A 15,580-nucleotide genomic window follows, 5' to 3' on the forward strand; every position below is an offset into this window, starting at 1 on the left:
ATGAATGTATGTGTTGTTTCTAGCAAGCATGAATGAACCATGTTACAATCTCAACTGATTATCTTAAATTGTTTATTAATGTAGCTATTAGCACACTGTTGCCCAGTCACAGAATCACATCGCACAATAGACATTTTGTTTTGGGTTTTGCAAGCGTGGGATGTTTAATATGGTCTGTACTCTGCCTATTGTGAACAACCGAAGGAACATGCTGTTTGGTTCGATCAGTCAATCATAGGTGTACGGCCTATGTACCTAGTATCACACCGACATTGAAATTCACACACCATATTGCTCAATTGTGTGGTAGGCAGAACTTCTTTGGTCTTGTATTCCAATCCTCTTGCAATAAAAACCAGCATGCCATTTGCCTTCCTAATTGCTAGCTTTGTGTTCCTTGTGTGAATACGCCTCCGTTTCTCTAACCGTAACATTTAGGTGTTTCATTCATCTTAAAAATCTTCTGCTTTTCTATTCTTACTACCAAAGTAAATACAGTGCAGAAACTTTCCATTTAAACCTCCAGTATGTGCTAAAATAACTGATCTCTACAATTGTCCTCAAGATAGGCACACACTCATGTTGTGCCATTCAAAATAAATAGCCTGCTATCACCAACGAATGTCCAGAGCCATGAGTGAACAGTAGTGGTTTGAGCAAGATACTGGAAAATATTTGGTGTCCATAGAATTATATCACAACAGTTTTCTTAGAGAGGAGAACAAGTGTCCCATTGGTTATATGTGCACCTTAACAGTGGTGCTGTAGAACTCACAGTTAGTACTCAGCTTTCTTATCCTCTCTCCGGAAAACAGATTCTCACTATTGCACAGTCCTATTAGTACTGCAGTTTTTCCTTTGAGTAGTTTGCCATAATTGTTCTATACACCAATACCAATTGCTCCAATAGGGATCAGCTAACTGAGCCTAGACTATGAGTGTCAGAAGGCTTTACTATTGTCACTGGATAGTAATTAGGAGTGTGAGCCCTGGCTGCTTACTCAACTTTCAGGACACTGAAGCCAGTTTATAGTGTTCTATCCATTGCCCTCAGCAAGCTCTGAATAAACAAGGAAATAATAGTTCTCTTCCTGTCTAGACACAGTTTCCATTGAATTTATTAGAATACTTTCCTGATGGTGTTTGAATGATCAGTGTAAAAAGCTGCTTTGAAAAAATTGCAAACTAACATTCCAATTTCCAGCTTATTTTTGGTTAAGAGTTTCACTGTTCTCTCTCCTCCTGCTAGAATCACTACCATTTCTCTGTCTGTTATTCAGCAAATGGACATTATGGTTATAGCAGTTGTAATTTGTCAATTCTCTCTCACAGAACCTTCCCTTCCTTCCTCAGAAGTAGGAGATGACCCTCCAATGCTCACAAAGGAGGAACTGGTTCCCTTGCAGCCTCAGGTAAGCCAGGAACATATTGCGTGCACACCTACATTCAGGAAATACTGAGCTTATATGTATATATTTAAGTAGTTAGAGCAGAACACATGTTTACATTGAGCTCCAAAACCAACTTTGAACTCTTTGAACAGCACTTCTCTTACTCAGGTTATTTAGCTCTGTTTGGACATGGGCGAGTCAAATGTGCAAATCCCAGAATTTTATTTTAGAAAAGCACACAGACTGATGAATGAAGGACAAATCTTAGCCTGTGAATGCATACTGCCATTTTCATTTTGCTATTAATGTTCCTGTTTCAATGCCAGATCAAATATCATGTAGTCATAGTGGAAGGGGAATGATTAATTCCTGACAAACACATGGGCGAAAATGGTTAGAGAAATTTTAGCCATGCTGCAGGACCATTGGTTTATAAATTAAGATGACCATTGCCAACACTTTTAGTGCTCAAGAGAGTAGTACAGTTGTTTAAACGTTTGTACAGGATGGTTTAAAATACACTTAAAACATTTGCATTTTATGACTGTAAACCTCATACTTGGGCTTCCTGGTGACTTAGTGGGTTAAAATGATGACAGTTGGGAAGCTACACTTGCCCTTATTTAAAGAGGGAAAATCGGCTCAAGTTACTGATCACTTTTCCTGTGGTCTTTACTGTGAAAGTAACATTGTGTGGGGACCAGCAGGATGAAGCTTGCTCTGGTGCTTTCCATAGTTGGGTAGCCTGCAGATTCCCTGTCTTTAGGCTTGCACATGAATAGCCACTTCAGCAAGGTACTGGAAAGTGGTCAACCGGCTAGGATCAATGACTAATAGAGCAGAAATTTGAGATGAGGGAACCTGCAGAGTTGATCCAGAAAGCTGAGCTATAGGTTACCCTTTTGGGGGCTTTTTTGGCCTTTTAATTTTCCTTTTACAAATTAATTCTCTTAGGAATGTTAAAATTATTGTTGTCAGAACCAAACTAAAAAGTGACACCAATAACTTTGAGGTTCAAGAGAGGTACAGTCTCTCCAGCTCTTTATCTCTAAATTTTTAAATCCCACTGACATTGAATTCATAGAATCATAGAATCCCTACAGTGCAGAAGGAGGCCATTCGGCCCATCGAGTCTGCACCGACCACAATCCCACCCAGGCCCTACCCCCACATATTTTACCTGCTAATCCCTCTAACCTACGCATCTCAGGACTCGAAGGGGCAATTTTTAACCTGGCCAATCAACCTAACCTGCACATCTTTGGACTGTGGGAGGAAACCGGAGCACCCGGAGGAAACCCACGCAGACACGAGGAGAATGTGCAAACTCCACACAGACAGTGACCCGAGCCGGGAATCGAACCCGGGACCCTGGAGCTGTGAAGCAGCAGTGCTAACCACTGTGCTACCGTGCAAATTGATTTATAACAAAACTGATTCACTGAACCATTCAGAATTTTTACTAGTTCATTTAGTAATTCAGTGAAGAAAATATTTTGGTAGGACACTGAAAATCTCACAGGGCCAGGCAATTTTACTGGGAAAGAAAACTTTAGTTTTGTACTCAGCATCAGTAAGATTTACATTTTTTCAGTGTTTATTTCATAGGGGCCAATTTCATAATGTTAATTTGGGTGCTTGTTGCAATGAATTTTAGTTTCAATCAAAAATTTCTAACTATGACAGGACAGATTTGCTGATACTTCAGATCAATTCTTTCTGTAATTTGTTAACAGGTCGTGGAAGAGGAGGATGATGAAGATTCAGGGGCACCACCACTGAAGAGGGTTTGCACTGGACAGAATGCTGTGACCCAGCCAGTAACTGAGAGCTAACCCAGAATCTCGACTTGGCTCTATTCCATGGTACACTCTGAATTAACCATCACACAACTGACTGACTGATTTTGAAGAATGATATTTATTTTTTACTTTTAATGAATTGTGATGGTTGTGACTTTTGGGTCTGAATTTAAAATGTTTCTGTATTGCAGGATGATGTCCCTTTTGTGGGGTGTGGTCCATGGCTCCACTGGGTCTTCCTAGTTGAAGACACTTTTATATTGATAGTGTCAAAAGCAGTATTCTAATAGAAAGGAATTGCCCTGCTCGCCTCTTAATTAGCATCATTTGGGTTTGATGGGTCCTAAGGATACCTATTGAAAGCAAGAAAACGTTGGCCTCCTTCCTATTGGCCCTCCACAGGGAATGGCTGCACACTGCTACAATAAAAAAGGTGGAATGGAGATTTAAGGGCTGCTATTATGGAGCTCGAGCATCAATATGAAAGTGCCTTGACACTGAAGTGCCTCCAAGTCTTAATGAAGATTAAACGAGCTGATTGAAGACAGATTGATGTTGATTCTTGACTTTATCCCTACACACCCAGTCTTCACCCTGAAATTTTCTCCATGATGCAAAGTTGGAAGTTGTCATCTGCAGCCAAGGAAGGCACAAAGGGCACAGTTTAAAAAATACTGTTGAAGTTGTATGTAAATACTCAGTACATAAGAACTAAGAGCATTTGGCCCCTTGAACTTGCTCTGCCATTCAGTAAGATCATGGCTGGTCTGATCTTGACCTCAACCCCACTTTCCTGTCTTTTACCCATACCCTTGACTCTCTATACTTCAAAAATCTGTCTGTCTCAATCTTGAATACATTCATGACTCAGCTTCCACAATGCTCTGGGGTACAGAATTCCAAAGATTCATGACCCACTGAGAACAGGAATTTCTCCTCATCTCTGTTTTAAATGGGAGACCTTCTCGTCTGAAACTCTGCTTCCTAAGTTCTAGATTCCATCACAAGGGAAAATATCCTGTCAGCATCCACTCTGTCAAGCCCTGTCAGAATTTTATGTAAGATCATCTCTTTTTCCTAACTCCAATGAGTATAGACCGAACCTGCTCAACATTTCCTGATAAAACAGCTCTGTAAGACTAGCATACAAACCAAGTATATTTGATTTTATAGCCTCGTTCGAGCAAGACCGGAAATTCCCGCCCGAGGTCACCGGACATTTCCGTTGTCCGCCCCTCGCCTGCTCCGATTCCGTGGCAGGTGGGGCGGTAATGTTCTGGCGTACATTTCTGGAGCTAATCATTTTAATAAATTTGCTTAAGAAAAAAAGATTGGGAAATCTTGTGGAGAAACAATATCTTTAGATATTGTTGGCTTTTGCTGTACCTTTTGCAGATACAGAAAAGTATGCACTTTTTCACTGATACTGAACCAATTTTCTGTACCTTGTTAAACAGGACTCGCATTTTCCCTTTGGGAGAACTCTACAGTGACTCACAGATGATTTAGAGATTTACTAAGAAAATAAATAAATTTTGTTCTTGGATATGTTCACCTTCAGTGGAAAACCAGCCAGGATTCTTGCTCCTTATGACTATGACATTAAAATGTATGTATAGATGACTTGATGACTGGGTTGGATTTAATTGTAATTCCCTCCGCATTTGAATTGTCTTGTCAGCACTGACTGCATAGGGTCACACAAGATTGACTACTTCAGCAACATAATTGAAGGCTGCTGGCACCCATGGAATAGAATCCCAGCAAGGAGCTGGCAAGTTGAGAGGAAGAGGAAAGAAAATTTCTTCTCAGCTACCAAAACAAATCACATTCCATTGCTTTGGTCACTAAATCAAACGGCTGCTGTCTTCTGCAGCTGATTTTACTGAAAACAGACAACTTCCTAACTAGAGATGATACTAAATGCCAGCTGTGTAATATGACAAGTAATACTGATTAATCAACAAGTTTAACAAAATACAATCAGACAGTTGTAGTATGAAGATCCTTAAACATAGTCATGATCCCAGTGTTTCCCACTGGTTATCATACAACACTATTTCAGTTCTTATTGAAAACATCATTGTTTGACCATCTTAATTATTAGCTGGGATGTTGCCAACTGATGAGTATTTTGTGAAAATGCATTGGGACTTACATGAAAAAGTATCACTTAGGAGTGGTACAAGAAATCTGGGACTTGTCTAACCTACCCCCAGCCCCTGCAAGAGCCAACCAACACTTTAAGGAAAGGAGAACATTTTCAAAAATAAAACCTTGGACATTCATCACACTGACTTTATTTTAAAGCTATTATATATTTTGTAACCCCAACTTTGCAAAATGTTTTTCTGTATAATTTTCTCATTGCCTCTTTAGTGCATAAAAATCATTTATTAATTGGACAATGAAAAGGCAGTTCAGGGGAAAGCATAATATTTTCTTCTTATCCCCATTATCCTTGGAGCCTGCCCGTCTTAATGGAAGTTTCTCCCAGGACACAGTGCTCCTGCCTAAGCATCCACTCTTTCAGCCCTTCACAAATGGCCCAAAACGTGTGTTCTTGTGGTGTCCCCCCGTCAAATCCTTACTCATGATCTATGCTTGCTGCCTGGCCTAGGTGTATATCAATGTTGTTTGAGTTTGGTACTTAATTTCCAATCCCCACTTGCTGTTGTCCTCATTTTGTTTTCAACTTTTCTGTTTGGTGTGCATGGCTCTCCCCTCTTTTATACATCTGTCCATCTACAAATCTTCTCACTGTCTCCAATTAGGTCATTATAACTTTATTCGCCATATGAAAAGCAGGTAATAGTGAATTGGCAGCCATTTTAAACCTGCCCAATGTTTCATTTCTACTGAAGTTGATTGAAAAGTAAATGAGGTAGAATGTAAAATGGGCAGCATATCTGCTATCACTTGTTTTTCAGAGCAGTGCAAGTTAAAAGTACCTCCAATCTCTCCTGTCCAAAAGTGGATCTGGCTGCATTTTGTATAGCTTTTGTATTTTATGCTTCAATATCTTGTCCTTGTGTAATATTTTAGATCTACATTACCCTTTGGGTTAAAAAGTTCCACCTGATTCTACTTCTTACTCCTAACTTCCTAATTTTTACTTGTGGCCCCTATGAATACTTTGTATGTTTTAGCTTTATCAATTTTTTGTGGATCTTGACAACATTAAAAAGTATTAAAAATATTCTGTATGAATAAGCAAAGTATGGATCTTTTTAGTGCCAATTATGGTGTGCCCACCCCAATCTCCATCCCAGTGAAGATTCAAAGTAGATGGCTGCTGTACATAGCGGATCTTTCAACCACTGGGTTCTCTTTCAGAGTCTTTGAAGAGCAGTGATTTCTTAATTATAGTATGGACACACCCAGCTTGCTGATACAGATTTTGCTTTTCATGGAAATGAAGCCAGGACAATGTGAAAACTATTAAAGATTGTAATTTCTGAAGTAAAATGCATAAGAGATATATTTTTTGAATACAAAGAGCTAAATAGACTAATCGATTTGTATGTTGAATATTTTTCTTTGTAATTCCATTTTGCTACTGTTTGTTTTTGGTCCAGGACATTACATTAAAAGTTTGCTTTGAGTGCAAGGAGTGTTGTGCAATGGAATGGAAACCAGCCAGAATGTTCTGGGACATGTGAACAGGCTCACACTTTCTCATAATAAGATTTGAATGGTAGTTAATTGAATTTTCCTAGGATATAATAGGCAGTTCATTTTCAGTGTTGTAATGGACTTATGTCCTTGAGTTTTATACTGATAGTTCTGATTTGTAACTCAATTTTCTTCAATCAGTCTCAGAATATACTGATGTAGGAGTGATTCTAAATGTGAGTTAGCTGTGTGAAAAGCCTTGATCATTATTGGACCAGTGAAGCAATAGGCATTGCATAAAGAAGGTCCATGGACACAGTGTATTACATACCTGTGCATAGCAGCCAATATTGAAAATTAATTCAATACAGTCACTAGAAGTTTGTGCTTTAAATGGTTCATAAATGTAAATAAGTTCCTTTCATAATTAAAAAAACTTTGTTAGCTTTATTGCAAATATTGTTCCTGGCTTTTACTGCTCAAATGAATTTGTTGAGGTAGTGAAGAGAAATGTTAATAAGTTGTCACACTTTAGCAGTGTGACATTCCAAAGAAACATGATTTGAAGGTATATGTTGACCGTCAGATGGGGAATATTGCCTAGACTGCATTCTAGTTACAGTGGCAGACATTACGTCAACATCAATTATCTAGCACTCAATTTTACAAAATGACTAGTTTGATTCTATTGCACAGCCCAAGTTTTAAACAATAGATTTTCAGTTATGCATTTGGTTTTAATGTTTTTCATGTTGATATTTTCTTTTTAAAAATTTGAAAAGGTAAGCACCAGACTTGGCAATCGGAATAAGCACATGTGTGTATTTTTAAAGTATTTGTGTATTATGGTCATTTGCATACTCTGCTCCATTTAAGATAAAGCACTTAGTGAAAGTTATTTTCTGATATTTACTGGGGCACCTTAGAATGGGTGCTAATACTTTTCTATTGCCTTCACTGCGTTATTGACTGTAAAATTTGCCTCTTATTCATGAACACTGAGACAAAAGCAAACAATGTATAAATCACTGGTGTGTGCCTCAGTGATAAATAACTGAAGATGCAAACCATAATGTCAAAAAATACTTTCTTACCTCAGAGGTTAAGTGTTGCCTTTCATATTGTAAAACCTGAATGACTATTTAGATTGTTATTAAAAATGCTTGTGAAAATAAAGTATTGCAATTGATTGAAAATAACATGTTTTTATTTTGACCTTTTATATTACAGGTGACTATAACATACCTGGCATATTTGTAGTTTAATAAAGCCCACCCATGCTCTCCCCTCTTCCCCACAAAACAAATAGGCAAGGTTAATGCGGAAGGTGCACTATACCTGGGATTTCAAACGGTGAGTGTGGACTCTTGACCAAAGTGGAATTAGAGGCTCATGTTTCAGAATGGCAGAACGGGAATTTGTATTCCACTGGGACCAGCGCTTAAACCCATGTTTATTAATATACATAAATGCTTTTCACCAAGTTGAGGGTTTAGTTTATACTAATGGGGACTGACAAAATACAAGAAAATATTAACTTCCAGAATGGGCCTGTAAATGGCAAATGATAGATGTGAAGTCTGAGGAATAAGCTCATCTACTTCTTGCTAAATTAAAGTTAATGTGTTAGAAGTCTAAGATTATAAAGGAACTTGATAGGTACAGCAGATATTTTCATTTGTGGATATTATATTAATAGCCATTAATAATTCCATAATATGGAATGACAGCAACTTGACCAAGAACAACAAATTGCAAATTTATCAGTAAAATACAATCAAAAGTGTGAATCTAAAATCAAAACAGAAAGTGTTGGAAGAACTTCTCAGGTCCAGAAGCATCTGTGGAGACAGTAAGAATGAACATTTTGAATTCAATATGACTTCCTCAAAATTGAGAGGTAGAAATGTGATGGCCTTTTTGCTGTCAAAAAAGGGGAGAGGGAGAGTTGGGGGCAAAAGGGACCTTTCGAGTCTGCTCTGCCATTCATTTTGATCATGGCTGATCATATTCAATATCCCGATCCCCCCTCTCAGAGAAGTGTAAAAATAATAGGCTAATAATAGTAGGGGACTTCAACTTCCTCAATATTAATTGAGATAGTCAAAGTATGAAAGGCCTAGAGGGAGCAGAACACTTAAAGCGCATCCAGGAGAGGTTCCTGATCCAGTACAAGAGAGGGGGCAGTTCTGGATCTAGTCTTAGGGAATTAAGTCAGGCAGATAGTAGAGGTGTCAGTGGGGGAGCATTTGGGTGATAGTGACCATAACTAGATAAAATTTAAGGTAGTTATGGAAAAGGACAAAGATGGACTGGAAATAAGATTTCTGAATTGGGGAAGGTGGATTGTAATAGCATAAGCACAGTAAGAAGTCTCACAACACCAGGTTTATTTGTTAGCACAAGCTTTCGGAGTGTCACTCCTTCAGGTGAGTAGGAGTAGTGTTCACAAACGGCATATATAGACAAACTCAATTTACAAGATAATGGTTGGAATGCAAGTCTTTACAGATAATCAAGTCTTAAAGGTACAGACAATGTGAGTGGAGGGAGGATTAAGCACAGGTTAAAGAGATGTGTATTGTACCTTTAAGACTTGATTACCTGTAAAGACTCGCATTCCAACCATTATCTTGTAAATTGAGTTTGTGTCTATATATGCCCTGTTTGTGAACACAACTCATTCATCTGAAGAAGAAGCAACGCTCCGAAAGCTTGTGCTACCAAATAAACCTGTTGGCCTTTAACCTGGTGTTGTGAGACTTCTTACAGTACTTACCCCAGTCCAATGCCAGCATCTCCACATCATGTAATAGGATAAGACAGGATCTGGCCAAAGTAGACTGGGAGCAGCTACCTGTAGGAAAATCCACATCAGAGCAGTGGGCATCATTCAAAAAGGAAATAGAGTACATGTTCCCATAAAGGTAAAGGGTGAGACCAACAAGATAAGGCTGAAGCATTCACAGCAATCTTCAGCCAGAAGTGGCGTGTGGATGATCCATCTCAGCCTCCTCCAGTGGGCCCCAATATCTCAGATGCCAGTCTCCAACCAATTCAATTCACTCCACACAATATCAAGAAATGGTTGGAGGCACTGGATGTTGCAAAGGCAGTGGGCCCTGATAGCATTCTGGCAATAGTACTGAAGACTTTGTGCCCCAGAATTTGCCGATCCCCTAGCCAAGCTCTTCCAGTACAGCTACAACACTGGCATCTTCCCAATAATGTGGAAAATTGCCCAGGTATGTCCTGTGCACAGAGCAGGACAAATCCAACCCAGCCAATTACCACCCAATCAGTCTACTCTCGATCATCAGTAAAATGATGGAAGGAGTCAACAGTGCTATCAAGCAGCACCTGCTCAGCAATAACATGTTCAGTGATGCCCAGTTTGGGTTTTGCCAGGGTCACTCAGTTCCTGACCTTATTACAGCCTTGGTTCAAACATGGATGAAAGAGCTGAATTCCAGAGGTGAGGTGAAAGTGACAGCCCTTGACATCAAGGTCGCATTCGACCGAGTGTGGCATCAAGGAGCCTGAGCAAAACTGGAATCAATGGGTTCCAGGGGGCAAACTCCTCTGGTTGGAGTCATACCTGGTACATAGGAAGATGGTTGTGGTTGTGGAGCGTTAGTCATCTCAGCTCCAGGACATCTCTGCAGGAGTCCTTCAGGCTAATGTCCTAGGCCCAACTATCTTTGGCTGCTTCATCAAGGACCTTCCCTCCGTCATGAGGTCAGAAGTGGTGATATTCGTCGATTATTGCACAATGTTCTGCACCATTCGCGACTCCTCAGATACTGAGGAGTCGTGAATGTTGCTTACATACAAGTGATCAAAATTCACGGTGCCAAAGAATTAAATTCAGACCTCCTCAGTGGAATTTGTTTTTGTTTAATGCAAGGACATGAGATCTTTAGTAGAGTCACTCAGAAAAAGGCATCATCTAACTTTTAGCCTGAGCTTCATTGCCCATGTTCAAACAACATATCTGGACAATAGAGTCATAGAGGTTTACAGCATGGAAACAGGCCCTTTGGCCCAACTTGTCCATGCCGCCCTTTTTATTAAACCCCAAAGTTAGTCCCATTTGGCCCATATCCCTCTATACCCATCTTTCTCATGTAACTGTCCAACTGCTTTTTAAAAGACAAAATTGTACTTGCCTCTATCTACTACTACCTCTAGCAGCTTGTTCCAGACACCACCCCCCCCCCCCCCCCCCCCGGACACTTTTGTATCTCTCCCCTCTCACCTTAAATATATGCCCTCTAGGTTTAGACTCCCCTACCTTTGGGAAAAGATATTGACTATCTAGCTGATCTATGCCTCTCATTATTTTATAGACCGCTATAAAATCACCCCTCAGCCTTCTACGCTCCAGAGAAAAAAGTTCTAGTCTATCCAGCCTCTCATAACTCAAACCATCAAGTCCCAGTAGCATCCTAGTAAATCTTCTCTGCACTCTTTCTAGTTTAATACTATCCTTTCTATAATAGGGGGACCAGAACTGTACACAGTATTCCAAGTGTGGCCTTACCAATGTCTTGTACAACTTCAAGAAGACGTCCCAACTCCTGTATTCAATGTTCTGACCAATGAAACCAAGCATGCTGAATGCCTTCTTCATCACTCTGTCCACCTGTGACTCCATTTTCGAGGAGCTAGGAATCTGTACCCCTAGGTCTCTTTGTTCTGTAACTCTCCCCAACGCCCTACCATTAACTGAGTAAGTCCTGCCCTTACCTACCAAAATGCACACCTCGCATTTATCTAAATTAAACTCCATCTGCCATTCATCAGCCCACTGGCCCAATTGATCAAGATAACTTTCTTCGCTGTCCACTATGCCACCAATCTTGGTATCAGCTGCAAACTTACGAACCATGTATCCTATATTCTCATCCAAATCATTAATATAAATGACAAATAACAGTGGCCCCAGCACTGATCCATGAGGCACACCACTGGTCACAGACCTTCAGTTTGAAAAACAACCCTCTACAATCACCCTCTGGCTTCTGTCATCAAGCCAATTTTGTATTCATTTAGCTACCTCACCCTGGATCCTGTGAGATTTAACCTTATGCAACAACCTACTATGCGGTACCTTGTCAAAGGCCTTGTCAAAATCCACGTAGACAACATCAACTGCACTGCCCTCATCTACCTTCTTGGTTACCCCCTCAAAAAACTATATCAAATTTGAGAGACATGATTTTCCACTCACAAAGCCATGGTAACTGTCCTTAATCAGTCCTTGCGTCTCTAAATGCCTGTAGATCCTGTCCCTCAAAATACCTTCCAACAGCTTATCCACCACAGATGTGAGGCTCACTGGCCTACGGTTCCAAGGCTTTTCCCTGCAGCCCTTTTTAAACAAAGGCACAACATTTGCCACCCTCCAATCTTCAGGCACCTCACCTGTGACTATCGATGATCCAAATATTTCTGCTAGGGGACCCGCAATTTCCTCCCAGAATGTCCTGGGATACACTTCATCAGGTCCCGGGGATTTATCTACCTTGATGCACTTTAGACTTCCAGCACCACCTCCTCTGTAATATGTACACTCCTCAAGATATCACTATTTATTTCCCCAATTCCCTAACATCCATGCTTTTCTCAACAGTAAATACTGATGAGAAATATTCATTTCGGATCTCACCCATCTCTTGTGGATCCGCACATAGATGACCTTGTTGATCCTTAAGAGGCCCTACTCTCTCCCTTGTTGCTCTTTTGCCCTTTATGTATTTGTAGAAGCTCTTTGGCTTCTCCTTTGTCTTATCTGCCAAAACAATCTCGTGTCCCCTTTTTGCCCTCCTGATTTCTCTCTTAACTCTACTCCTACACCCCCTATACTCTTCAAGGGATTCACTTGATCCCAGCTGCCTATGCATGTCATGTGCCTCCTTTTCTTGACCAGGGCCTCAATATCCAGAGTCATCCAGGATTCCCTACTTCTGCCAGCCTTGCCTTTCACTCTAAGAGGAACGTGCTTACCCTATCGATGATTCAAATATCTCTGCTAGGGGACCCGCAATTTCCTCCCTAACACACTTTTGAAAGCCTCCTACTTACCAGACATCCCTCTGCCTTCCCACAGACTCCTCCAATTAACTTTTGAAAGTTCCTACCTGATACCATCAAAATTGGCCTTGCCCCAATTTAGAATTTTAACTTTTGGGCTAGACCTATCATTCTCCATAGCTATCTTAAAGCTAATAGAATTATGGTCACTGGTCCCAAAGTGATATCTAGGCTTGGGCTGACAAGTGGCATAACATTCGTGCCACACCAATGCCAGGCAATGACCATCACCAATAAGAGACACTCTAACTACTGTTCCTTGACGTTCAGTGGTGTTACCATCACGGAATCCCCCACTCTCAACATCTTTGGGGTTACCATTGACCAGAAACTCAACTGGACTCACCAAATAAACACAGTGGCTACAAGAGCAGGTCAGAGGCTAGAAATTCTGTGGCGAGTAACTCACCTCCTGAATCCCCAAATCCTATCTACAAGGCACAAGCCAGGAGTGTGATGGAATACTCCCCACTTGCCTGAATGTGCAGCTCCAACAAACATCCACTCCCTCCACCACTGACACTCAATACACACTGCTGCTACTATTGACAAGATGCACTGCAGCAATTCACCAAAGATCCTTAGACAGCACCTTTCAAACCCACGACCACTTCTACCTAAAAAAGGACAAGGGCAGCAAATACATGGGAACTCCACCACCTGGAAGTTTTCCTCCAAGCCACTCATGGTTCTGACTTGGAAATATATCGCCATTCCTTCACAGTCACTGGGTCAAAATCCTGGAATTCCCTCCCTTACGGCATTGTGGGTCAACCCACAGCACATGGACTGCAGCGATTCAAGAAGGCAGCTCACCACCACCTTGTCAAGGACAACTAAGGATGGGCAATAAATGCTGGTCAGCCAGCGACACCGATGTCCCACGAATTAATTTTAAAAAGTTCAGAGAATCCTGAATGTCAAGGGTTATACAGCATTGGATAAGGAAAAAAAAGGATTATGGCAGATTTAGGGGGTTCAAATCAGTGGATGCCCTTGAGTATAGAAAGGGTAGGGGGTATTTAAAAAGAAATTAGGATAACGATGAAGGGGTATGAAAAAACACTGGCGGGCAAAATAAAGAAAAATCCCAATGTGTTTTATAAGTATATTAAGAAGGAGGGCCCATTGGAACAAAAGTGGCAACATGTGTGGGGCTGAAAGACATAAGGAGAAAAATGTCACTCTGTTTCAAAGAACAAAGAAAATTACAGCACAGGGCCTTCGGCCCTCCAAGCCTGCACCAACCATCCTGCCCGACTTAACTAAAATCCGCTACCCTCCGAGGACCATATCCCTCTATTCCCATCCTATTCATGTACTTGTCAAGACGCCCTTAAAAGTCACTACCGTATCCGCTTCCACTACCTCCCCCGGCAACGAGTTCCAGACACCCACTACTCCGTGTAAAAAATCCTGACAGCACTGTTTCATCCTGTTCTTGCCTCACTGAACTTATTTCTTCACTCTATTTCTTTTCCCCTTGTCCAGTCTCTTCCCATCTACGTTCATGATTCTTCTGATGCCCGATGTCATTTCAACAATTTCCAGTTTCTTGGAAATTGTTGAATCCTAGGCCAGTGAGCGCTGTAGCATGCCTCAGAGACTGCTGCACCAGACTGGGACTCCTGAGCCACATCAGGCGATGTTTAGCATGGAGTAACCATGCACCAAGGTCCAAACTATCATCTCACAAGATGGAGGCTGACAGAGTAAGAAATCAGTAAAGAATTCAGGAGCAACTCCTTTGGCCAGAGAGTATAATGAAAAATGTCGAGCTTGCTACCAATGAAGTCGTTAAGGTGACGAGCAAAAGTGCTTTTTAGAGGTAGCTTGATAATAGCAAAAGTATAGGATGTTATGCTGATAGAGTTAGATGCAATTGGGAGACTCTTGAGAAGTAATGAAAAGAGTTAGGCTGTAAATACTAAATGCTGTATTGAGATAGCCTGCCGAATGGCATGTAGAGTCCACTGGTATTCAAGGTCATCCAAGATTACTGGGCACCGCTTGGACAATACAGAAAATAGAATAGAATCATAGAATCCCTACAGTGCAGAAGGAGGCCATTTGGCCCATCGATTCTGCACCGTCCACAATCCCATCCAGGCCCTATTCCTGCAACCCCACATATTTACCCCGCTAATCCCCTGACAAGAGGATCAATTTAGCATAACCAACCGAACCCGCACATCTTTGGGCTCACTTAATGGGATAATTCTTTACTTTATCCTTGGGTTGTTTACTGCATGAGTCCCTCCAAGAAGGGGGTCTGGTTTAGATGATTTTGTATGGGTTGAGGATCGATACAAGAGGAGCCTAAGGAGAAGAAAGCTGAGCAATTGTGCAGCAAGAATTCAGCAGTGTCCCCAGTTACCAGACGGGGTTGTTTCTGATCAGAAAGCTTTAGGAGATGGAGTGCCAGCCTCAGTGTTGCTGCACTGCTGCCTGGAGTCGGGCCCACCGAGGCTGGGGAGCAGGATGGCAATCGTTATGAACGGCTCCGTGGACTATCCCCAGCGGCCAGAAGAGTGTCTGTCCCACCGCCAGCAGGCCGGAGGCCTAGTCCGTCGCTATGGGAACCGCAGCCCCGCCCTTTCTCCGTTGCCGTGGTAACCGGGGAAATGGCGGATTGCAGCAGCGAGAGAGTGGAGGCGATTTACCGTTACCGAACCC

General features: G+C 41.3%; 2 protein-coding genes across 5 annotated transcripts in view; both read left to right on the plus strand.

Moving 5' to 3' along the window:
* LOC144501382 (B-cell CLL/lymphoma 7 protein family member B-like) overlaps positions 1-7,994 on the plus strand; it is a 33,019-nt gene extending 25,025 nt beyond the window's left edge. Inside the window, exons 6-8 of one of the 4 annotated variants that reach the window (XM_078225069.1) lie at positions 1,354-1,412; positions 3,128-3,256; positions 3,385-7,994. In XM_078225069.1, the coding sequence (XP_078081195.1) occupies positions 1,354-1,412; positions 3,128-3,226 (158 nt within the window). In that variant the 3' untranslated portion in view covers positions 3,227-3,256; positions 3,385-7,994. Of the gene's footprint in view, positions 1-1,332; positions 1,413-3,127 lie in introns of all 4 variants that reach the window. The other 3 variants (XM_078225067.1, XM_078225068.1, XM_078225070.1) reach the window with 3 other exon arrangements.
* A 7,516-nt stretch (positions 7,995-15,510) lies between these two features.
* The window catches only part of mks1 (MKS transition zone complex subunit 1), a 68,073-nt gene continuing 68,003 nt past the window's right edge, over positions 15,511-15,580 (plus strand). The window contains exon 1 of the mRNA XM_078225071.1: positions 15,511-15,568. The gene's annotated coding sequence lies outside the window, so the exon portion shown is untranslated. The remainder of the gene's footprint in view (positions 15,569-15,580) is intronic.

This window comes from Mustelus asterias, chromosome 12 (assembly GCF_964213995.1).
Source record: "Mustelus asterias chromosome 12, sMusAst1.hap1.1, whole genome shotgun sequence".
Lineage (NCBI taxonomy): Eukaryota > Metazoa > Chordata > Chondrichthyes > Carcharhiniformes > Triakidae > Mustelus > Mustelus asterias.